The sequence below is a fragment of the Balearica regulorum genome, chromosome 24 (assembly GCF_011004875.1).
Source record: "Balearica regulorum gibbericeps isolate bBalReg1 chromosome 24, bBalReg1.pri, whole genome shotgun sequence".
Taxonomy (NCBI): Eukaryota; Metazoa; Chordata; class Aves; order Gruiformes; family Gruidae; genus Balearica; species Balearica regulorum.
In genome coordinates, this window is record NC_046207.1 from 5,797,182 (window position 1) to 5,818,571 (window position 21,390).

Below are 21,390 nucleotides of genomic sequence, written 5' to 3' on the forward strand. Positions count from 1 at the left end.
TCCCCACAGTCCCTGGGGAGCGAATCCCCTTTGTCCCAGGGCCCATCGCCTGCCACGGCGCCTTTGTCCCCCTGTCACTTGGGGGGGGGCACCAGCTGTCATGGCCGGGACTGTGGGGCCTTCGCGCTCCTCCTCCTCCTCCTCCTCCTCCTCTTTGTTCTCTGCTCCGGCACTGGGGGCTGCCTGGGATGGGGAGAGGGGGGGGGCTCGGGGTCCCCATCCCAAAGGGCAGCTGGGGGCACACAGCCCCCCATGACGGTGCAGCCCCCTGCCCCCGCAGCCCAGACACCCGTGGGGAGCAGACGGGGACTCGGGGTGGGTTTTGTGCCCTGCACCATCCATGGGGTCCCTCAGGCTTGGGGGTCCCTGGGGTGGGAAACCACCACCTGCCCAGACCCCACGGCCCCCTCCCCGGCCACCCCCTGCCCCAGTGCCCCCAGTTTTGGGGTGGGGGGGGGGTCCTGCCGAGCGCTGGCCCCGGGCAGGGGGACAGCTGGGGGGGGGGGCTGGGTCCCAGAGGGCTGTGAGGTCCTGGGGGGGACACGGGACTTGGGATCATCCCCTCCTCGGGGACACGGGGGACACAAGGGGCTCTCCCAGCCCAGAGGAGTGGAGGGGCTTCGGGGACCTGGGGCTGGGGGGGGGGGGCACAGAAAGATGCCAGGGGGTCCCAGCTGCGGGGACATCTGCCTGGGCCCCCCAGGGGGACACGCTGCCAGCTGCTCTCCCTGCCCGGCCCTCCGGGGGGGGCTCAGGCCGGGGGCGAGACCATCCATCCCCGTCTGCCCGGGGCACCACCCCCCGCAGCCCCCCGCAGCCCCCCGGGGTCGGGAGCGCCCTTGTAGCAGGGCTGGGTAGGGAAGGGTCCGGGGGGGGGGGTGGGTGGGGGGGTGGACGACACGTGTGGGGAAGAGTGGGGTGTCACTCGTGTTTTGGGGGACATGCATCTTTGGGGTTCACGTGGCTGTGGGGTGACCCCGGGAGGGGGTGGGGAGGGGGCTTGGGGGGGGGCAGAAGGAGGGGGTGTCCCAGGGTTGGGCTGTCCTGGGGGGACCCAGGCTGGTGGGGAAACCTGGGTGGGGGGTCACAAAATGTGTGTGGGGGTGTCTCACAGCAGGGGCGTCCCTAGTAAGGGGAGGGGTCCAAGGGAGAGGAGTTCCTATGATGGGGGGGGGGGTGTCCCCAGGGGGCGGATTTGGGGGATCCCAAGGCTGAGGCTTATGACTGGCGGGAGGAGGGTCCAGGGGTGTCCAGGACTGGGAGGGGCGTCGGGGGGGGGGGGGAGGTCCTGGGCTGGGGGGTCGTGGGGAGGGGGGAGTCCAGGTGGGGGGGGCACTCCTTGGGGGGGGGAGTCCTGGGGACGGGGGGGGCCCAGGGCTGGGGGTCCCGGTGAGGGGGGGCCCGGTGAGGGGGGGCCCGGTGAGGGGGGGCCCGGGCTGGGGGGGGGCCCGGCAGGGGGTCCCGGGCGCTGCCCCACGATCGCCGGCAGGTGGCGCTGTAGGATCGCGAATGCGCGAGCGGAGGAGGGGCGGGGCATCCGGGGAGGGGCGGGGTTAATGCGGGGAGGGGCGGGGCCATGAGCCGTATAAGGGCAGTGCCCGGCGCGGGGCGGAGCTATGCAAAAACTGCCGGGGCCCCTCCAGGGAGCGACGAGCAAGAACCGCGCTGCGGCCGCGGCGTTAGGGAGCGTCGCGCAAGAGGCGGTGGAGGTGCCTTGCTGGGGTTGGGTGGGGGGTCCCTAGGCTGGGTGTCCTGGGATGGGGGGGGGGGGGGTCCCCAGGATGAGGGATACCCAGAAAGAGGGTGATCCCAAGGTGGGGGGAAGTCCCTATGCTGGTGCAGCATGACTGTGGGAGAGCAGACCATGCCCACCTGTGGGTGCAAGCCCCACGGCTGCCCCACCGGGCACCCACGGGTGGGCAGCGCTGGGGTGCCCAGCTGCACGCACCCATCCCCACCCCAGGCACGGCCAGGGAGAGAACGGGAGGCTCCTCTCGTCCTTGTCTGGACCCACACCACAACTTTGGGGTCCCGCAGCATCCCACCAGCCCTGGGCCACCCTGTGCCCGACCCCATTGATCTGCCGTGGCTTGAAGTTATGAACCCGCAGGGAGTGGGATTTTACAGAAAAATCCATAAATGTTGCTTTTGCTTCTAAGAAAAACGCACCAAAGAGTGAAAGATCCCCCAGACCCCATGTGCCCATGGGACCCACCACCCGATGTGGCTGACGGAGAGAGGACGCTAAATCGGGATGGAAAACTTTATTTGTAGCTGGCTCCAGCCGGGAGTGAGTGGAAACAGTGAATCAATTCTCCTTCATTGGTGCTTAATTTTTCCCTTGATATTATTAACGTCGGGGGCGGATACCGGACCTGGCAAAGGGCTTCTGGAGGCGGCGTGGCTGGGCAGGAGCCATCCTGGGGATCCAGGCTGGAGCACGGGGTCCGGGTTGGGGTCGGAGCAGGGGGGGGATGCTGGGGAAGGTCCGTGTGTCCTGCTGCCTGGTGTCCCCCGGTGCTGGGGTCCCACCTTTCCAGCCAGCCCCTCTGAGGGGAGACCCCGGAGCTGTCACATCAGCGGGGGTGGCTTGACGTGCTCCTCGGTGGGCTGCAGGAGCTGGTACGAGACCCCCGGGACGGGGCTGGGGTCAGGCTGACCTTGGGGTGCCCGTCCCGGCCACACGCCTGGGTTCCCTTGGCCAGGGAAGGGGCGGGGGAACACCTCGTGCTGAGCAATTAGGGGTGTGTGGGACCCCACGCTGGGGTGATGACGAGAGCGGGACCCAAGGTGTGTCCCATCTCCATCCTGCTGGGTAAAGCTGGGCAACCCACCCCCTCATTAGCGAGGCTAACGAAGCTCTTACCTGGGCCGTGCTCTGCTCAGACCCAGGGCTGTCATCACTCTGGGGGAGGGAAGGGGACCAGCAGCTCGAGGAACGGGGCGAAGGGGACCCACTGGGTGCCCTGACGCGAGGAGCATCCCCTCAGCACCCACCCTGCGCGGTGCCCATCACCCACAAGGTTGGGATGACCCCGACCCCCACCCCTGCCCAGCCCCCCGGCACAGGGAAGGGTTTGCACCTCGGTGCTAGTCGTGGCCACCGGTATCCCCCGTGTCCCTCCGCTCCGAGCCGCCTGCCAGGTAGTCGAAGAGGACGAAGCCATACGCCGCCGGCTCCGGGGCCTGGCGGGGGGGAAGGAGAAGCTGAGGAGGGTGGGGAGAGGCAGAGGAGGGTGGAGGAAGGCCATGGCGCAGGATGGCCGCACTCACCCGCAGGCTCAGCCGCTGGATCACTTGCTGGGGGTCGCTCTCCAGGATCACCCTGCGGAGCAGCGCGGTGCTGGCACCATCCTACCGGGATCCTCCTGGCACAGCTCCCTCCCGGTCCCGGCTGCACCCCACCGGGCATCACTGCCACCACCCCGTGCCTCAGTTTCCCTCCCTGTGCAAAGCCCTGAGATGCCCTGACAAAGGCTTGAGGAAGAGCTGCTGCAATGTTGGCAAACCGGGGTGCCCAGTTCCCCCTCGGCACCCTGAGCCAGAGATGGGGCCAGCCCCTCCCCAGCACCCAAGGGGACGATGCCCCCCCACCATCCCTGCAAGTCCCAGTGTGCTGCAGGCTGCTTCTCCGGCTCCGTCCCCCCCAGGAGCAGCTCACCCCCTGTCCACGATCTCGTCCACCACCAGGAACGTTCCCTCCATGTTGTCCAGCAGCCAGCGCTTCTCCACCTCCTTCCTGTGGGCGAGCGGGTGGGAGATGTCACCGGTCACAGTCACGGCCTGGGGTCCCACGCAAGGTCTCTGCCATCCCAAAGCAGCGCTGGCCCCGTCCCACCCGAGGCATTAGGAGACAGGGGTTTCACACCAGCTCGTGGTGTCACCTGGAGCGAGCTGCTGCCCTGTGCCCTGCCTCAGTTTCCCCACCTGAGGCACGTTTGGGACCGGGTGGCCCCAGGGACTCACCGCAGGAGGTGGCCCAGGGTGTCGAGGAGGCAGGCGAGCACGGCCGACAGCATCAGCTGCGGGAGAACGGGGGTGTCAGTGGGGCTGGGGGGGTCCCCGGGGCTGCCCCCCTCCCCATACCTCGTTCTCCTGGCAGCCCCCCACCACGTAGAAGAAGAGGTCGACGCTGCTCCTGTAGACGACGGTGAGTCCTTCCAGAGAGGTGATCTCACCTGCACGGCGTGGGGACACGTGGCATCGTTAGTGTCCCCCAGCACTGCGCCGGAGGGGATGCTGCTCCGAGCCCTGTGCCCCCCCCCCCCACGCCCCCCACCAGCATTAATCTCTTTACTGTGTCCCCCCACGATTGCTAAAGCTCCCGAGCGGGACCCCCGCTCACCGCCCGCCCGCTGGGTCTTGCTGAAGACGCTCCTCTCGAAGGCCGCCTGCTCCTTGGCCGTGGGGAAGGTGCTGTCGTAGTACTGGGGGGACGGGCAGGGGGTCAGCGCCGGCAGGGTGGGCGGCACGGATCCTGCACGGTGTGTGTGTGTGGGGGGGCACACGTGTGCCGCGACCCCCCAGTCCCCTGCCAGGACCCCCCCAAGACCCTGCAGCCCGGTGGGAGGGGGGGGAGGAGACACCTGAACCGGGGGGGGGGGGGGGCTGGGCAGCATCCCCTGGGGAAACTGAGGCAGGGCGGTGGGCTTCACCTTGGCCAGGAGGCGCTGCCCGCGGCTGTCCAGGATGAGCAGGGCCTTCACCGTGTACAGCGAGGGCTCCTGGGGGAGACGGGCCGGGTTGGAGGGCTCAGCCCCGCGGGGGGGGTCTGGCCACCCCCAGCCCACCCTGGGCTCCCCTGGATCCTCTCCCTTGGGGTGCCCCTCAGGTCTGGGTTTTGGGGACCCCCTTTGCTCCCCTGTCCCACCCCCCTTCTCCCTGTCCTGCCCCCCCTTTTCCCCCCATTCTCCCCCCAATCCCATTTCCCCATTTTCCCCAATTTCTCCCCTCTCCCCCGTCCCCCCAGTTCCACCCCCCGTCCCACCATGGTCCTCCCCCTCCTCCCGCCACCAGCCCCCTTCCCTCCCGTTGCCCACCCTTCGCCTCCCCCCCGTGTTTTTTTCCCCCGTGTTTTTTCCCCCCGTTTTTTCTCCCTCGTCTTTACCCCCCCCCATGTTTTTCCTCCAGTTTTCCCTCATTTCCCCCTTCCCCCCCCCCCCCGTTTTTTCCTCCTTTTCCCCCGTTCCTCCCCGCTCCCCCCGTCCCGCCGCGGCCGCACGAAGTTCCCGGCGGGGCTGCGGAGCCCCGTCCCCGGGCACGGCCCGGCCGGTCCCGGCTGTACCGGCCCCGCGGGCTCCATGGCTCCGCCGCCCCGGCCCCCCCCCCCCACTCCCGCTGCCGTGCCCGCCCCGCCCCGGCCCCGCTCCCCCCCCTCCCCGCACCCCGACTCCTCCCCGCTGCACCCCGGAGCCAAGACCCCCCCACCCTGCGTGTCCCCCCCCCCGGCCCTTGCGGAGGAAAAGCGGGGGGGGGGTCCCGATCCCGCACTGCCGTGGGCGCAGTGGGGGGAACGGGGGGGGGGCACTTGGGGCCATGGGGGCTGTTCCCCTTGTGCCCCCCTCCCGCAGACAGACACCTCCTTTGGGAGGGGACTGACCGGGGGGGCAGTGGGGTGGGAGGGAGGTGGGACCCCCGCGCACCCCGAATTGGGGGGGTTCAGGGAAGGGTCACCCCTCACCCAACCTCTGCTGCCTTCAATTTGGGGGGTGCGTGTGTGTCCCCCCCCCGGCTGACCAAGGGGAGGTGGGTGGGGGTCCTGGCAGCGCGGGGTGCAGCCGGTGGGTGCTGGCACATCCCTGCTGCAGGCTGTGGGCTCTGCCGGGGGGCCGGTGCCCCCCCCCCCGGGTGCGATCACGAGTGACCCCAGCCGTGGGACACAGCCCCCCCCCCCGCCGTGTCCCTGGTCCCCGACCTCTCCCGGCGGCCTTTACCGGTGAGTCACCGGGTGCACCCAAATCGCCTTTTGTTTTGCTTTAACCTCCGGGGCCCCGGGGCCGGAGCGTTTCCCCACGGGCGGGGGCTGAGCCCACGCGGGAACCTGGCCCACGGCCGAAAAGGAGCCAGGGAGGGTGTGTGTGTGTGTGTGTGGGGGATGTTTTTCCCGTGGGAGCATTGGGCAAGGGTCTCTGTGCCCCCCTCGCTGCTTACGAAGCACCCAAAGGCTTTCGCCTGCCTGAGGGTGCGGGGCGGGGGACGCCTGCCAGCCCTCCAAACAGTCCCGGGGGGGGGACACACTAAAAATAAACCCCACGAGGGGCAGCCTGGCTCGGGTTGCTGACCACAGCCCTGGGGAGCTGCGGCGAGAGGTTTTTGGGGCGCTCCCATACACCTGTTTTCCCCGTGGAGTGCGGGGGGGGGGGGGTGGCAGCCCCATTGTAAACCCATCAGGGTTTGGCAGCACCCCCAAATTTCCCACCCGGTGTGCAACGTGCCAAACGGCGGCTCTCGGTATCGAGGGGGAACCGCTTTGGCAACGGGGCCGTTCCCATCCGCCTGCCGGGGCAAATTGCCGGTTGTGGCACGATGTGGGCCGGGGCCGCACCCTGCTTTCGTGGGTGTTTTGCGGCTTGTTTTCCAGGAGAAGATTAGTGAGACGGAGCAGCCAGGGCAGAGCCAGCCTGTGACCCAAAACCACTCAGATCCGGGTACTTCCAGGCTCCTCGCCACCTTCCCCTGGCCGTTTCCCTGCTGTCTCCCTGGAGCATCCCTGCTCGCAGCGCTGGGGCTCTCTGGGTTCGGGGGGATGCGCAGCCTGTCCCCCATATCTCAGCCGTGCCGGCAAACTTGGTCCTTGCTGCAAAAAACGGGGGCTCTGCTCCTGCTGCTGCCCTGGGAAGATACCCTCGGCTGGGAAACCTCACCCCGCTGCGAGGCATCAAAGCCCACGCTCATTTTCCAGTTGTTTTTTTTTTCTTTTTTTTTCTTTTGGATGAACTATTGTCTCTGGCATCCTGTTTGTCCCGGCAAGTTTTCTGGGGCAGGGAAGAGGGTGTCTGGTTTTGGCAGCTGCAGCGTTGCAGGAATAGCAGGCAGGGGTGGTGCTGCCCGCCTGCCCTCACCTCCTACCTGCCCGTCTCTGCTGCCAGGTCTGGCAGCGGCTGCCCCTCGCCCCGTGGGTGCCAGCATTGATTTGGGCAGGCAGCCTGTGCTGATCGTTGGGGAAAGGTATAAATAACCTGCTCAGAGCTGACGTTTTTTAACACCAACCCCGCTCCGTGCTTATTTATTTAAGTAGTTTATGGAGTTTCCATCAGTCTGGTGGTTGATCATCCCGGAGAGGCGAGGATGGGACGGGGGCCTGACGCCGTTCGCAGCACCTTTCCGCCTCCGCTCCTGCAGTTCTAACAGGAGATCCTGGCGCATTTTGTCGAGTGGCTTCAGGGCCACTGGTTGCGTGGGCTGATGGTGCTGGTGAGGGTCCCTGTGAGGCAGTTGGGATGAGCTGCAGCCTTTCCCTCACCTCCGCTGGGTAGTTACTGTCTCAAAAGGCAATCAGACATCAGGATTTTGGTTGCTCGATCAAACTCAGACTGGCCGGTGGGTTCCTCGGTGACAAACATCAGCATTCGTGGGACGACCCACAGACAGTGCAAGTGCTTCAGGCTGACACACGATGGCCAGACAGACGGGCAGCCCCGGCACGTGAGCGGCACTTGGCTGCGAGCAGCTCTGGCTGCGTGGTGGGGAGCCCCATCCCGCTCCGAGCACCAGCACCCCGGGGGCACAGTGCCCCCCTCTCCCCGGGCTCTCCCCCTCCCCACGGCTCTCAGACACCCGAGGTCAGGCCTGGGGTCACCTCTCTTTGCCACAGCCATTTGTGCCTCTGGCAGCTCCCACCGCCACTGGCGAGGAGCAGCCGACCAGGAGAGCTCACTTTCCTCAACCCAAAACCAGGCCTGGGCGTAATGAGCAGGGGTATGCCGACTGGGCAGCCGCTGGAGCGTGAAATTAAAGACTTTTAATTAGCGAAGGGCTGGAGCAATGAGGAAAGTAAAGCATGGGGCTAGCAGGCGATGCCCTAGCTTCGCTCCCCGTCACTGACTCACTGCAGGGCCTGAGGCGAAGCTCCGCGTTCGGCTTTGACTCAGTCCTGTTGTCTGCAAGTGGCTCCGGCGGTTGCCTCGTGCCTGCGCATGACCAGGGACCTGCGAGAGCCGAGGGGAGCGCGGGGCAGGGCCGTGTGTAGACAGCGTTATCGGCCCGAGAGCCTGTGGCAGCATGGGGGAGGCCCCGGGGCCGCTCTTGGGGGACAAGCAAGGCCGAGGAGCCATCTCCCCGCTGCAGGCCCCGCTATGGTGTCACCCTGCAGGAGGCCCAGAGCCCCTTCTATCCCCAGGGCCGGGAGGTGTCGGGATTGGGGGCCCTGGGGGAGCGGGGGGCCCTGGGGCGGTGTCGAGGCCTGCGAGGTGATGGAGGCTCCGCCATGGCGGCCCCAGGCCTCGCCCTGCGCTGGGGGCCTGGGGCGCCCGGTGCCATGGCAACAGCTGAGGGGCGAAGGGGCGGTGTCTCTGCGTCGCAGGGATTGGTGCGCGTCTCTGCCACTCAAGCGCCCAGACGGGAGGCTGGCTCTTGTGCGTCGTCTCATTGGTAATTGTCGCTGTCGCTCGGCGGAGGCCTCGCGTTCCATTGGGCAAGATGCCTTGTCACTCAATCGCTGAGGGGGCGGGTCACGGTCCCTCTCTTCTCCTCTTCGATTGGCCGGCGGTCGCAAGCACGGGGGCCGGCGGCGCTCTCTGCGCGTCGATTGGCCATTCAGCCTGCCTATCCAGGCGGCGGCGGGGGTGGGAGCAACGCCTCACCGTCGCCCTCCATTGGACCGCCGCTTCGTCCCGCCTCCCCTTCTCGAGCGTCGATTGGCCGCGGCACCGCGCGAGGCGGGAGGGGGAGGTGGTTGGCCAGGGCGGGGAGCGGGAGCGGGGCCGGTGGCGGCGGCGGCGGGGCCGGGAGCGAGCGAGCGAGCGGCGGCGAGCGGGTAGCGGCGGGCGGCGGCGCGGAGGGGCGGGCGGAGGGGCCGGGGCGGCGTTAGCGTTGCGGAGGGTGCTGGCCGGGCCAGGCCGGGCCGGACCGAGGGGCGGGCGACGCTGAGGGAACAGCGAGGCCGCGCGCGGGAGGGGGGGGGGGGGCGGGTCACGAGGCGCGGGGGGGTCTTAAAGGGCCCGGGGCGGGGGGGGGCGGCACATGGTCCCGCCGCCCTTCGCTCGGCAGCGCTGGGACCCCCCGCCCCAACCCAACCCAACCCCGGGGAAGGGGAGTAGAGGGCAGCGCCGGGGCCTGGAGGCTCCTCCTGGGTACCGGGAGCCGCCCCGCCGGGCTGGGAGCGGGCGGCCCGGGAAGGTCGGGCCGGGACCGCGGCGGTCGGGCGCTGGTCAGGGATGGGTTTGCTGCCCGTGGAAAACCCCTGACGGGTTTTTGTAGAGCCGCTGGAAACTGGGCTAAGGAGTGAAAGGGAGTCGGAGCTGGATTCCTTCAGAGAGAGGGGAAGTTGACGCACCAGCCTAAGAATAGCTCAGGGAGGGGAAGTATGGACAATATTGTCACCAAAGGTAACCTCCGCCGTGCCTCTGTGTGTGTTTTTGTGCCCGTGTCGTGTCAGGAAAATCAGCTTTTTTTTGAGTGAAATTCGTTTGGCTTTTCAGGGGCCCACGCGTGGGGAAACCGCCGTTTCCCGGTGTAGTAGGTCCATGTGCAATGTTTAGGGTGGTGCCTCGTCGGCGTGTTATCGCGTTTGTTCTCTGGTTATATTTCAGCTGCTTATGAAATTGCAGCCAGAAGCGGAGGAGTCTTTGGACCTTCCCATGATCAGGACCTTTGACTCGTAAAAGGCTCCTTCAAGAAGCTTCGTAGACCAGAAGAGGGGAAGAAAGAGCAGCCGGAGGGAGCAGACCCCGTCCTGGACCGTGGGGAATTGGGGGGGCGAGAGGAAGTCGCTGTATGTGGAGTGTTTGGACAGTAAGTCACATGGATTTTTGTGTAGCTGCATGGATTGTGTACTAAAACAGTTCTGAAGAAGAGGAAAGGGCAAGAGAGGGAGGGTGGAGGCTGTCATCTGGGGAGGGTCTGTTGCTTCTCGAGGTTTAAATCTTTAATTACGCTCTGTTGGGTGACCAGTGAGTTCCAGAATCTGAGAAGAAAAGCAAAGTTGTCCTGAACCCAAAGTCTTGAATGTTCTTTAAACTTTTATCCTGTTGTTTAACGATAACCTGAACGCTGAAGTCGTCGCTTTATTTTGTTCTGTTTGAAAGTGGGGCAGAGGAAAGAACAAACCCAACCAACCTGTTGTGTGGAGAATTCACCTGATGCTGGTTGGTTGGTTTTTTTTTTTTAATTCCCAAACCCTCCACCTGTTTTCTTTTCTCCTCCACCAGAAATGCTTTCTCTGAAGAAATACTTCACCGAAGGCCTCATCCAATTCACCATTCTGCTCAGCTTGATCGGCGTTCGTGTGGACGTGGACACCTACCTGAACTCGCAGCTCCCCCCTCTCCGGGAGATCATTCTTGGCCAGAGCTCCGCTTACACCCAGACCCAGTTTCACAACCTGCGTAACACCTTGGATGGATATGGCATCCACCCAAAAAGCGTAGACCTGGACTATTACTTCACCGCTCGCAGGCTGCTCAACCAGGTGAGGGCCCTGGACAGGTTTCAGGTGCCCACCACCGAAGTCAACGCCTGGTTGGTGCACAGAGACCCCGAAAGCTCCGTAGCCGGTAGCCAGCCCAGCGCTGGTATCGCCCTAGAGAACGGCGGCGGCCTGCAGGATGGGAGCAGTCCCGACAACGGAGTGAGGGAGAGCGGAGCGGAGCAGGGTTTTGGGGAAGAACTGGAAGATTTGGGAGCGGTGGCTGCCCCGGTGAACGGAGACCTGACCAAAGAGGTAGGCAGGACTTTCTTTTGCCTGTGGTGGAGGGGAGAGGGAGCCCTTGGGGGGGTTCTTGCCCTCCAGTATCCGTCCGAGGGAGTGGTACTCTGTACCTCGTGTTTAGCACTTGGGAAAAGCGGGTCCCTGCTTGGGAATGGCGTAATGCTAAATTCCAGGTCAGCGAGAGGGCTCCGGGGGTACGGTGGGGTGGTTTGTCCTTTTTGTTTGTTTTATCCTTGGTCTGAAAGTAATAGCGAAAGGAGGGGAAAAGGGTTGGGGTCAGCGTCCGGACCTGTACGCTTAGCTTTGTGTTGTGAAACCGATAAAACGAGGTTGGGAGATAAACAGGGGCATTGGGTAACAGCCTCGTCCCAGGTGTCGAGCGGGTGGTTGGGTTACTTGGCTCTGGAGTTCATCCAGTGGAGATGTTTATTGCTTGGTTTTCATCACGGGCGGGTGGGGAGAGGTGAACTGGAAAGCGGTTTATTTTTTTTCTGTCTGAGCGCAACCTTTCGGAGGCTGTGATGCAATGCTGGTCCCCGGGAGCTGCTGCTCTTTTTCCTTTTTGGCACCGTTCTCTTTGTCACGGCACGTTCAGCGTCTCCCTGCCCGTGGCGTGGGGGATGTTAGCGCTGATTTGCAGCGTCGGGTCCTTCCAGCGTCGCTCTTGCATCTCGTAAATTGTGTCTTGGACGAGCTGTTGAGGCGTCTGGGCACGGGGAGAGCGGGATTCAACTGCTGCCACCCCCGTCCCCCTGCAGCGAGGGGTGGGCAGCTTTTCAGGCAGCTGTCGCGGATGCCCGGGGCTTTTGTCATGTGGCTTCGGCGCAGCAGCAGGCAGGGAATCGAGTGAGGAAAGCGGTGTGAACGCGTGCACGCCAGAGAAACAAAGGTGACGATTGTTTCGGGTCTAGTATTGACGGATGAGCAGCGGGACGCTGTCATAGGAAGCGTGGATGGTGTTTCGGCTGTACCTGCGGGGATCTCCCGGCTCCGGAGGCGTTGGGGCTGCGGGACTCGAGGGTGAAAACCCCGCTCCGGGTTTGCAAGCGGCGACCTTGGAGGTGTCAAGGAGAGGAACTCTGGTCAGAGAGTCGCAGAACAGAAGGCAGACGTTCACACATTCAGCTGCTTCCCTGATAATTGAGAGGGGTAATTCCCTGTCTTGGGAACGGGGAAGAATTTGATAAAATGCCTTGTGCAAGGTCACACGCAGCCTGAGGAAGACATCGCTGTCCTTCCCCAAGTCTGGTGTTCTTGGCCGAGGGCCTTGGGTCTGGGGGCCCTGTCGAGTGCGGTGTAGAGAAACCAGGGTCAGATTTTTGGGGCGAAATGCTGCAGATCTGAGAGGCAAGAGGCCTGTAACGCTGCTGTATTCCAGAAGCCTGTTTATTTTTGTCTTAAAATACAGTCCTGTGTTAAATGCCGTGCTTGCTGCGAGCCGCCCGTGCGCAGGGTGCAGCTGCAGACCCGGCCAGCTCGGGCTGGACTTGCTGGGAGTGAAATTCCCGGGCGATGCATGCCGGGGCGGGGGGAAGCACGTTCCTCCACGCTGCAGTTTTGCTCCGGTCACCCCTTCGGGGAAGGGTGGGGAGATCTGGGTCCACACCTTCCCTGATCCCAGGTGTTTGGCTGTCTGTGCTCTTCCTCGGGTCCCAATTTTCCATCTTTTTTCCCCCAAACACCTGGCTCGGACAGGAGGGGAGGGTGTTACAGCACCTGCAAGGTGTTCTGCGCTGCCGGGGGCGCAGCGCCCGGGCACCCAGCGCCAGGAAATCCCGTCTGCCGAGCCCGCCTTGCACGCCCACGTCACATCGCCACACCGTCACATCGTCACACCATCACATCACGCTCTCTTCCCCCCCCCCACCCCGGGGCCAGCGACACCGCGCTCGCTGCTGGTGTGACGCTTCAAAGCACCCAGTCTTAGTTCAAAGCGTTACCCCAGTGGGGCTTTTTGGGGTTGGTTTTTTATTTATTTTGGGTGTCTTTGTCTGGAACCTTGACTCCCCGGTAAATGCCCAGCAGCCGCCCAGCCTTTCCGATGGGAATTTCGCGTGAGCTCTGCAGCTCCCGGCAGATGCTGCCTCTGGAAGGCACCTGCAGGGCTCGATCCTTCCCCCCCCCCCTCCAACCCCGCTCGTTAGGTGGACGGCGATGATGATGATACGCAGATGGCTTTAGGGCCAGGGTTTAAATTTTTCCATGACTTTTCCTGGCATTTAAAAATATCGCAACTCCCTGCGGGTCGCCTGGGCCAGGCGCGACCTTGTTCGGGGAATACGGCCGGTATTCATAATTTTAGGAGCCGGAGCTCGCCCTTGGGTGCGGTGCAGGGCCCGGGGGCTTTGCAGCTCAGGTGGGAACTGCAGTGGGTGCTGCCTGACACCTTGGAGATCATCCAAAATGGGGAATTAATTTATTTTTTTTTTATTTTATTTTTTAAATCGTGGAGGAGGGGTGCTCACTCCTTGTCAGCCTAAAGACAAAGCTAGGTTTAATCCCGAGTACTCTCCTCTGCAGCATTGGGGGTGGGGAAGGCAGGAGGCACCGCTGCCCTGTGCCGTTTCCACAACAGGAGGATAAAAATACGCGGCCGTCAGCCATGTGATGAGCTGCTGGTGCTCAGCCCCGTCCCCGGCTGACAAAGCCCCCCCCCCCCCCGTACCCCCCAGCCGCGGGGGGGGATCTCCTTACACTTGGCCCTGTCTCTCCGGCGGCCGTTGCTTACCGCCCGGGGCGGGCCGTGCCCGGTGGCGGGGTCGGGGGGGGGGGGGGGCGGTTTGCCACCGGCTTGCGTGGCGGAGGGGGGGGTGGGAATGGCCACCTCCGGGCCGGGGGCTCCCGCGGGAGGGAGCCAAGGTCACCCCGGCCTGCCTGGCCTTCCCTCCCTCCCCGGGACCCCCCGGGCTCCAGGACGAGCTCCCCCCCCCACGGGCGGTGCGGGCCGGCGCGGTGCAGGGCGAGGCCCGGGGGGGGGGGGGGGGCGGCCCCGCTGCGCCAGGGCGGGGGAGCGGCCCGGTGGGCGCCGCGCGGCCGCTCCGCCGCCACCCATTGGTCGAGGCGACGGCCCCCGTCGGCGTGGATTGGCGGAGGAGGCGGCCCCCGTCGTCGCGGATTGGCGGTTGCCGCCGTGCGGGAGAGGGGCGGGGCTTGGCGGCCTATTGGCGGAGGGGGGCGTGGCCCGACGGCGCCGCATCCCGGCGGGGCGGGGGTTGGGGGCGGGGCTTGGCGGCCGCCGCAGCCAAGGTAACGGCGGGGGAGGGGCGGGCGGGGCGCGCCGCAGCCCGGCCCGGGCAGGGCGGCGGGAGCCGAGCCCGGCCCAGCTGAGCCCGGCCCAGCCGAGCGGGGGGCGCCGCAGCAGCAGCAGCAGCCGCCGCACGGGGGGGGCGGGGGCGGCTCCTGCCGCCGCAGCGGGGCCGCGGGCACCTGTGGCCGGTGGGGCGGAGCGGAGCGCGGCTCCCCAGCCGCCCCGGCCGGCGATGCGTGCGCGGCGCCGCGCCCCGGCCAGCCCGCCCCGCTGCCGCCGCCGCCGCCTTCCCCCCCCGCTCCTCCGGGGACCATGATCGGCGTGCGCCGCGGCCCGGGCGGCAGCTGGGGACATGAGAAAGGTACCGGGGCCGCTCCGGTGGAGGGAGGGCGGCAGCTCCCCGGTGCCGCGGCGACGCTGCCGGCCCAGCGGCGGCGGGGCAGGGTGTGCGGGTGGACCCGGGGGAGGCGCGGTGCGGCGGCGCAGGCTGCCGGAGGCGGGGGGCTGCGGGGCGGGGACCGGCGGTTTGGGCGCAGGGCAGGCTCTACGGCCGGGGGGAGGGCGGCGGGGGGTGCCCCGGGGGGGGGGCTGCGGGCAGCCCGGTGACGGCGGCGGCGGTAGCTCAAGTTGCATCAGGTGGGTGGAAATGCGGGGATTTTCCTGCCGGCGCACCCCACCCCTTATGCAAATGGCCGGGATGGCACCACGGGCTGATGCAAGGCGGTCACGGCGCAGCCACCGCCGCGACGCGGGCCCGGGCGGCCCCAGCCGCCTCTCCCGGCGGCGGGCGGGCGGCCATGGGCGGCGGGGAGGGAAGGGCCGGCCTCACCCGCCATGCGGAGCCTGCGGAGCCGCTCTCGGGCATCCCGGGAGGCAGAACCGCCCCGGGTCGCCGAGGGAAGGAGGGAGCCGGGTGCCCGGCGGGTGGGCTGCGGGTCAGGCTGGGGATGAAAGGGGGGGGGGTGTCCCTGGGGAGGGGCTGTGGGTGGGGACCCTGCCCAGAGCTGAAGGAAATCTGGTCTGTCTTTCAGGACATCGATTTGATTGACATCCTGTGGAGACAGGATATTGATCTCGGCGCTGGGCGAGAGATTTTTGACTACAGCCACCGTCAGAAAGAGAGCGAAGTGGACAAAGAGCTGAGCGATGGGAGGGAGCGTGGGGACAGCTGGAGGAGCGGAGGGAATGAGATCTTGGATAGAAACCTGCTAGTTGATGGAGAGACCGGGGAGAGTTTCCCTGCGCAGGTAACACCCCCGGGCCGGCCGGGCTGGGGTCCGTGCCCGCGGTGATGCAGCGTGCTGGGGGGTCTGTGCCTCCGCCGAGGCGGAGGGGAGGCAAGGGGTCCTCTGGCCGGCTGTCAGGGCGAGCGGCATCGCGTGTGACTTTCACCGGGGATCTGCTGAGCCGCAGGATAAGGGTTTGTCTGGGTGGACCAGAGGATTTGATGCTGGGAAAGGGCAGGCTGCCGGCCGGGCAGCCGCAGCGAGGCGGGCAGGGTAATGGCCGTGTCACCATCGGCAGGGCACTAGGTGTTTGGCGGTTGGTTCTTGCTGCGCCTTTTGGTTGTCTGGCAGAGGCGGTGGCGCGGGTAGGTGCAGAGTCCCCTCCGGTCCGTAGCAGAGTCCTTGCTCTGGCAGTAGGTGAGGCTCACCGGGAGCAGAGGCAGCACGTTTCCTTTTCCCCGCTGCGCTCGGGGGGCCGCTCTGACGCTCTCCGGAGCAGGAGGATGGAGTCTGCGAAGCACTGGGTGGGGCCTCTGGCTCTTTTTGGATGCGCTGTAATAAAGCCCTGCTGTAAGGAGCTCGTTTCTCATCACCACCTCCCTAATCCCGGGGCTACGATTGCTTGTGTTTTACATCAGGTGCCCGGTGCGGAGGATCAGACAGCCCTGTCCCTGGAGGAGTGCCTTAGGCTGCTGGAGGCCACCTTCCCTTTCGGGGAGAATTCGGAGGTGAGTGGATGGGGCGACGGTTTCCACCCCTCAGCGAATCCAGAGGCAGCGGCGGCTCTCCTTCGCTCGCTTGCCGGGGTTTCGGTGCCTCTGGTACCCCTACCCCAGACCGCGGAACCGGCAGCAAATTGGGTTAGCCTGCTTAAGGAGGCTCCAGGCATCGTCCCTGCGAAACTAGCAGTGGGGTGGGGTGGTCACAATTAATTAAAGACTTCTGGCTTTGCTTCTAATTAGTTCATAGCGAACTGTGGAGGAATAACTGCAACCAGTTTGCTTTGAACAAAGGAGAAGCAATTGCCCGTATGGAGGTGGAAGGGCATTTGGGATTGCTGCCTCCCCGGCCGCGGCCGCTCAGCCGGGGACTGACTCTCCTCACGTGGTTAGTTTCCAGCTGCGGATGTCTCCACCCTGAGCGAAGCCGTGCCCGACGAGAGCAGGTCCGCGGGCATCCAGACCAGCCTGCTGTCTCCGCTCCTCACCGAGACCGAGTCGCCCTTCGATCTGGAGCAGCAGTGGCAGGACCTCATGTCCATCATGGAAATGCAGGTGAGCCGGAGGGGGGGTCGCGGGAAGGTGTTTGTCCCTCCGGGCGTGCATCGCTGGTCCATCGAATTTTGGTTTGATGGCTGTGCCGAGTGCCCGATTCCGGGACGACCCCGGTTTGGAGTTGGTGGCAGCTGCTTTGGTTTTATCCCAGCCTGCGCGGTGACGCGGTGATGCCCGTGCGGTGGTTGCTGCCGCTGTCTTAACCCTCCTGCAGCTGGCGGGTGGTGCTGGGCCGCTGGGAGAGCTCCTGCCATGGGATCCAGAACCGCTGTCCCGTCTCTTTTTGGCACCGAAGAAAGGCAGGGCTCAGGCGCGCCTCGTTTACCGAGCTGTTTCGCATCTCTTCCAGGCTATGGAAGTGAACACCACGACCGCTGAGACCCTGTACAACGGCACGAGCGGAGACTTGCTGACTTCTAACTACAGCCTGGCTCCAAACACTCCCATCAATCAGAACGTCAGCCTGCATCAGGCCTCTCTGGGTAGCTGCTCGCAGGACTTCTCCCTCTTCAGCTCGGAAATCGAAAGCCCCTCCATGGCTGGCAGCTCGGCCCTGCTCCAGCTGGCGCCGGACAACTCCACCGGCCTCAACACCACCTTCGGCTCCACCAACTTGAGCGGCATCTTCTTCCCTCCGCAGTTGAACAGCACGGTCAACGAGACGGCCGGCCCCGAGCTGCCGGACCCACTGGGCGGTCTGCTAGACGAAGCCATGCTTGATGAGATCAGTTTGATGGACTTGGCGATCGAAGAAGGTTTCAACCCGGTGCAGGCCTCACAGCTGGAAGAGGAGTTTGATTCTGACTCGGGTCTTTCGCTGGATTCCGGTCACAGTCCCGCTTCTCTGAGCAGCTCGGAAGCCTCTTCCTCCTCCTCTTCTTCCTCCTCGTCCTCTTCCTCCTCCTCGTTTTCTGAGGAAGGAGCTGTCGGCTACAGCTCAGACTCTGAAAACGTGGACTTTGAAGAAGCGGAAGGGGCGGTTGGATACCAGCCAGAGTACAGCAAGTTCTGCCGCATGAGCTACCAGGACCCGTCGCAGCTCCATTACTTGCCTTACCTGGAGCACGTTGGCCACAACCACACCTACAACATGGCGCCGGCGGCGCTGGATCCCGAGGAGCCCAAACTGCCCAGCACCACGAAGAAGAGCAGCAAGGAGAAGCCGTCTGAATTCCTGGATAAGCAGATGAGCAGGGACGAGCATCGAGCCAGAGCCATGAAGATCCCCTTCACCAACGACAAGATCATCAACCTGCCCGTGGAGGAGTTTAACGAGCTCCTCTCCAAGTACCAGCTCAGCGAGGCGCAGCTGAGCCTGATCCGAGACATCAGGAGGCGAGGGAAGAACAAGATGGCTGCCCAGAACTGCCGCAAGAGGAAACTGGACACCATCCTCAACTTGGAACGGGACGTCGAGGACTTGCAACGGGACAAGTCCAAACTGCTCAGGGAGAAAGTGGAATTTCTCAAATCCATCCGTCAGATGAAGCAAAAGGTGCAGAACCTCTACCAGGAAGTGTTTGGCCGCCTGCGGGACGAGAACGGCCAGCCCTACTCCCCCAGCCAGTACGCCCTGCAGTACGCCAGCGACGGCAGCGTCATTTTGATACCTCGCGCCGTGGCTGACCAGCAGGCCCGGCGGCAGGAACGGAAACAGAAGGACCGGAGGAAGTGAGGGACGGCGACGTGGGAGGAGTGGGACACTCGTTCAAGTGAGAACTGGAGAAGGGCTGAGCCTGGAAGTACTTAGAGGAACTTTCATGCCTTCTTATCCGATATATCTTCTCAAAAAAACGTGACTGCTGCCGGTCAGTGTGCGGGAGACTGCGGGACCTGCAGGCTGAGCTCTGAGGGCTCCCTGCGGGGAGGGACGGGGAGGAGCGGACCCTGCACTGCCGAGCCCGGCGCCTTCCACAACCTGGAATCCTTTGAGCGCAGGAAACGAGCTGGCATCACTGGTGGCGACATTGGCAGAGGTGGAAAAACTACTGTTAGGAACTGGCTTTAAATAAGGAAAGAGATTTAAGCAAATGAACTTTAAACTTAAAGTTATAGGAGAGACATTTTTCTGAACTTCCAAAGTTCTGTGATTTCAGGTAGTTGGTTTTTTTTTTTTTCTTTTTCTTTTTATTTTTTTTTCCTTTTTCCTGAACCAGTTTTGACATCGGTGTGATTCAATCTGACTTAATTCCAGATTAACCAACGTCCCTTCCTAGATCAGACCAGTGCACCCATGGAAACACGAGTGGTGTGACTTCCATTAACCCTTTCCAGCCCGAGGAAGCTCAGAGGGGGCTGTCGGGAGAACCGTTCCTGTACGTGCGGAGGAGCTGTGACGCCTTGGGGAGGGGGCACATAGAGCTTTAGGATTTTGGAGGGGGAAAGTGTGTGCGTGTGTGTGTGTATGTGTGTGGAACTGGAGAGGGTTAACAGAACCAGTGCGATACGCGTTCCCCCCACCACCACACTCGGAGCATGTCACTGCCGCCGAGCCAGCGCCGTGCCGGGACGCTGGGACGGCACACGCAGCAGCCTGCATGCAAAGCGCTGTCTTCTCCCACTGCCTGCCTGCGGAACCGCACGGGGAGGAAGGCAGGGAGGGGCGTCGGGACCCCAACACCCCCCCCCCTCCCCCGGGTCAGCGCCCAGCACAAGGGGAGCGGCGGGTTCCCAGCCCAGGCCATGGGCTTTGTCACGTATAGAAATTAGACGGCTGTTAGGATTCCTGTTTCTTAACCGCGCATTGATTTTTAAGGGCTTCGGCCCTGTTTTTTCCCTATAGGGTCTAGAGTGCTTGTGTTGAGTAAAAGGGAGAAGCCCAAACGTTCGAAGCTGCTAAATGTTCTCTTTGCCATAAAGATTCAGTGTAACCGTGTGATCACATTATAGGATTCTCTTCTGTCCCTAGGTGTTGGTCTGACTTCCTTTGTTTTCAGGAGGGGGGTGGGGGTAGTGCCTTGATCACTGTCGGTCTCCGCCACGGAGACGATCCTAGAAGCTGTATTTACAATATAGCACAGCTGGGAGTGTACTGACTTTACCAGCAACTGAAAAAAAAAAAAAAAAAAAGCTTAAAAAACAAAACCGGCTTTTCCTAGCCAGTCCTGTGCATGTGATACGGGGTGAGGGCGGAGGGAAGACTCGGGGTGGTAACTCAAGGGAAGGAAACCTGGTAATAATGCAGGAGGGAGGCCTGGAGCAGCCCGTGGTGCTGCCCAGAGGGAAGATGTCTGGCCATGGGCACGTTTTCCAGGCTATGGGGAAAGGAGTTGGATCTCGGAGCGCGTTGCGGGGTATTTGGTGCGTTCACCACAGCCCCAAGCAGCGTGAGATGGACTCGCCGAGACCCCGGTGGGCTCTCCCAGCCCGGAGTCCCGAGATTCAGCAGCTTTTACTTACGCATGAGACGAAGCACAAGTGGTGGAGATGTGGGTGTGGGGAGGTTGGAAGGGAGCCCTGTGCGTATGTTTTAAATTATTTTCCTTTAAGAAACTTTATTTTAATGATCTGTGACCTGTCAGGGAAAGAAGAGAGATTGTGTGAGCACAGGACAAAAATAAAACGGCTTATTCACTGTATAAGGATTTGTTTCATGTTGTTTTTTTTCTTTTCTTTATTTTGCTAAAAGATTAAGCATGTCAGGGAAACGAAACAGCCTCTTCTTGTGGGTCCTTCTCACCCACGGTAGCTCCTGGCTCTCTCCTGCTGTGCTGAGCTCGGTGCAGCTCTGGTTTGCCTCCAGCGACGGTCTGGGGAGGGAGTCGCTGTGGTCCTGCAGGTAACGGCCGTGGAAGGGAGCAAAGCGAAAGGCTCCTCGTTTGTGGAAAACAGCTCTGGTTCAGCTGCTTTATTTTTTTTTTTCCTTACTGCACAACAGTATCTTCTTAAAGCAAGCCAAGGAAAAGTGTGTTTCTGGTTAAATTTGCAGCTGCATGGAGCAAGTCATGGGTCCCTCGGCCAAACCCACCAACGCTGCTGTAGTTCAAAGGCCGGGGCCCGACTGGGTGCAGCGTGTGGCCGCGGGTCGGAGCCGCCTCCATCCCAGTCCTGCAGCCGGAGCGCGGCGTCCTGCTTTCCTCTCGGGTGAGCAAATGGCACCGGCGCAGCTCAAACCCTCCCTTCCCTCTTGCAGCTCCAGCCAGCGCCGCTGCCCTTACACAAGCCCCACCTTCCCCGCAGGTTTCAGCCGTAGCGTTGGTGACGGAGCCAAAGTTTATTCAATCACGAGTGTATTTATATCGGGCTCTGCAGGCCAGCTCCTGCCCCTGCGGGATGAGGCCCAGGCAGGAGCCGGAGCCCTTCACCCCTGTGCCGGGAGGGATAAAGGGTTCGAGGAGGCGGCGGGGCCGTTGCTTTTCCCCACCTTGCTGCCTGTTTGGGCCGGTGGCGGTGGGAAGGGCTGGCTGCGAGCCGGCGGGCAGCTGCCAGGCCCAGGCTGGCTCCAGCCCCTGGTTTGCAGCCCTGTTCCCCAGGCAGGGCTTAGCAAAGCTGGGTTTGCCTCCAGCTAGGCTCAAGGGCAGGCCCTGACTTTGCTGCTCTTTTGTGCGTGGGATTGCGCGCTGCCAGGGTGCAGGCAGAGCCACGGGTGCAGGCACCAGGGAGCAGCACGGGGAAGGGGACAGGCTGCTGCCGAAATCCTCCCCCTTGGGCCAGGCGGGGACCCAGGCCCTGCAGAAGATGCCACGTGCAGCTCAGATGAATGAACTGGGGATGGAAAAACTGCTCCTGGGAACTGCTGATGCACCACGAAGAGCCTGGGCTGGTGCTGAACCACTG

General features: G+C 63.8%; 2 protein-coding genes and 1 long non-coding RNA gene across 13 annotated transcripts; 2 read left to right on the plus strand and 1 right to left on the minus strand.

The window, feature by feature from the left end:
* Positions 1–1,628: 1,628 nt before the first annotated feature.
* On the plus strand, positions 1,629–2,968 carry LOC142605088 (uncharacterized). Its single transcript, XR_012838840.1, has 3 exons — positions 1,629–1,709; positions 2,160–2,445; positions 2,860–2,968. It is a non-coding gene; the product is annotated as an uncharacterized LOC142605088 (long non-coding RNA).
* COPZ2 (coat protein complex I subunit zeta 2) lies at positions 2,252–5,322 on the minus strand. 6 transcript variants are annotated; one of them, XR_012838839.1, is made up of 10 exons: positions 5,285–5,322; positions 4,656–4,724; positions 4,346–4,427; positions 4,087–4,178; positions 3,967–4,022; positions 3,662–3,739; positions 3,274–3,325; positions 3,084–3,186; positions 2,867–2,966; positions 2,252–2,549 (listed from the first exon to the last, which is right to left on the minus strand). XR_012838839.1 is itself a non-coding variant. In XM_075775223.1 (10 exons), exons 1-8 carry the CDS (start codon positions 5,300–5,302, stop codon positions 3,091–3,093), a joined length of 543 nt encoding a protein of 180 aa, XP_075631338.1. In that variant the 5' UTR covers positions 5,303–5,322; the 3' UTR covers positions 2,252–2,549; positions 2,867–2,905; positions 3,084–3,090. The 6 variants fall into 6 exon arrangements, 3 of the variants coding, with proteins under 3 accessions (XP_075631338.1, XP_075631337.1, XP_075631336.1); XR_012838838.1 differs by having other exon boundaries at positions 2,252–2,619; XR_012838837.1 differs by having other exon boundaries at positions 2,252–2,724.
* A 3,566-nt stretch (positions 5,323–8,888) lies between these two features.
* Positions 8,889–20,195, plus strand: NFE2L1 (NFE2 like bZIP transcription factor 1). Of its 6 annotated transcripts, none has more exons than XM_075775265.1 (7): positions 8,889–8,974; positions 9,750–9,951; positions 10,368–10,879; positions 15,146–15,361; positions 15,979–16,068; positions 16,453–16,614; positions 16,964–20,195. In XM_075775265.1, the coding sequence occupies exons 3-7, from the start codon at positions 10,370–10,372 to the stop codon at positions 18,287–18,289; spliced, it is 2,304 nt and encodes a 767-aa protein (XP_075631380.1). In that variant the 5' UTR covers positions 8,889–8,974; positions 9,750–9,951; positions 10,368–10,369; the 3' UTR covers positions 18,290–20,195. The 6 variants fall into 6 exon arrangements, 4 of the variants coding, with proteins under 4 accessions (XP_075631380.1, XP_075631381.1, XP_075631379.1 ...); XR_012838860.1 differs by lacking the exon at positions 15,146–15,361 and having other exon boundaries at positions 8,893–8,974; positions 16,964–18,710; positions 18,809–20,195; XM_075775264.1 differs by lacking the exon at positions 8,889–8,974 and adding an exon at positions 9,192–9,545.
* Positions 20,196–21,390: the final 1,195 nt, after the last annotated feature.

What these genes read in the sequence shown, in the direction of transcription:
- COPZ2 (XM_075775223.1), bottom strand. An exon ending in GGGGCTGCCAGGAGAACGAG is followed by an intron (nt 4,023 to 4,086) that starts GTATGGGGAGGG and finishes GTTCTCCCGCAG; the next exon opens with CTGATGCTGTCGGCCGTGCT. An exon ending in ACCCTGGGCCACCTCCTGCG is followed by an intron (nt 3,740 to 3,966) that starts GTGAGTCCCTGG and finishes GCTCGCCCACAG; the next exon opens with GAAGGAGGTGGAGAAGCGCT.
- NFE2L1 (XM_075775265.1), top strand. Translation starts at nt 10,370, where the DNA reads ATGCTTTCTCTGAAGAAATACTTCACCGAAGGCCTCATCCAATTCACC. An exon ending in ACGGAGACCTGACCAAAGAG is followed by an intron (nt 10,880 to 15,145) that starts GTAGGCAGGACT and finishes TCTGTCTTTCAG; the next exon opens with GACATCGATTTGATTGACAT. An exon ending in CTTTCGGGGAGAATTCGGAG is followed by an intron (nt 16,069 to 16,452) that starts GTGAGTGGATGG and finishes TCACGTGGTTAG; the next exon opens with TTTCCAGCTGCGGATGTCTC.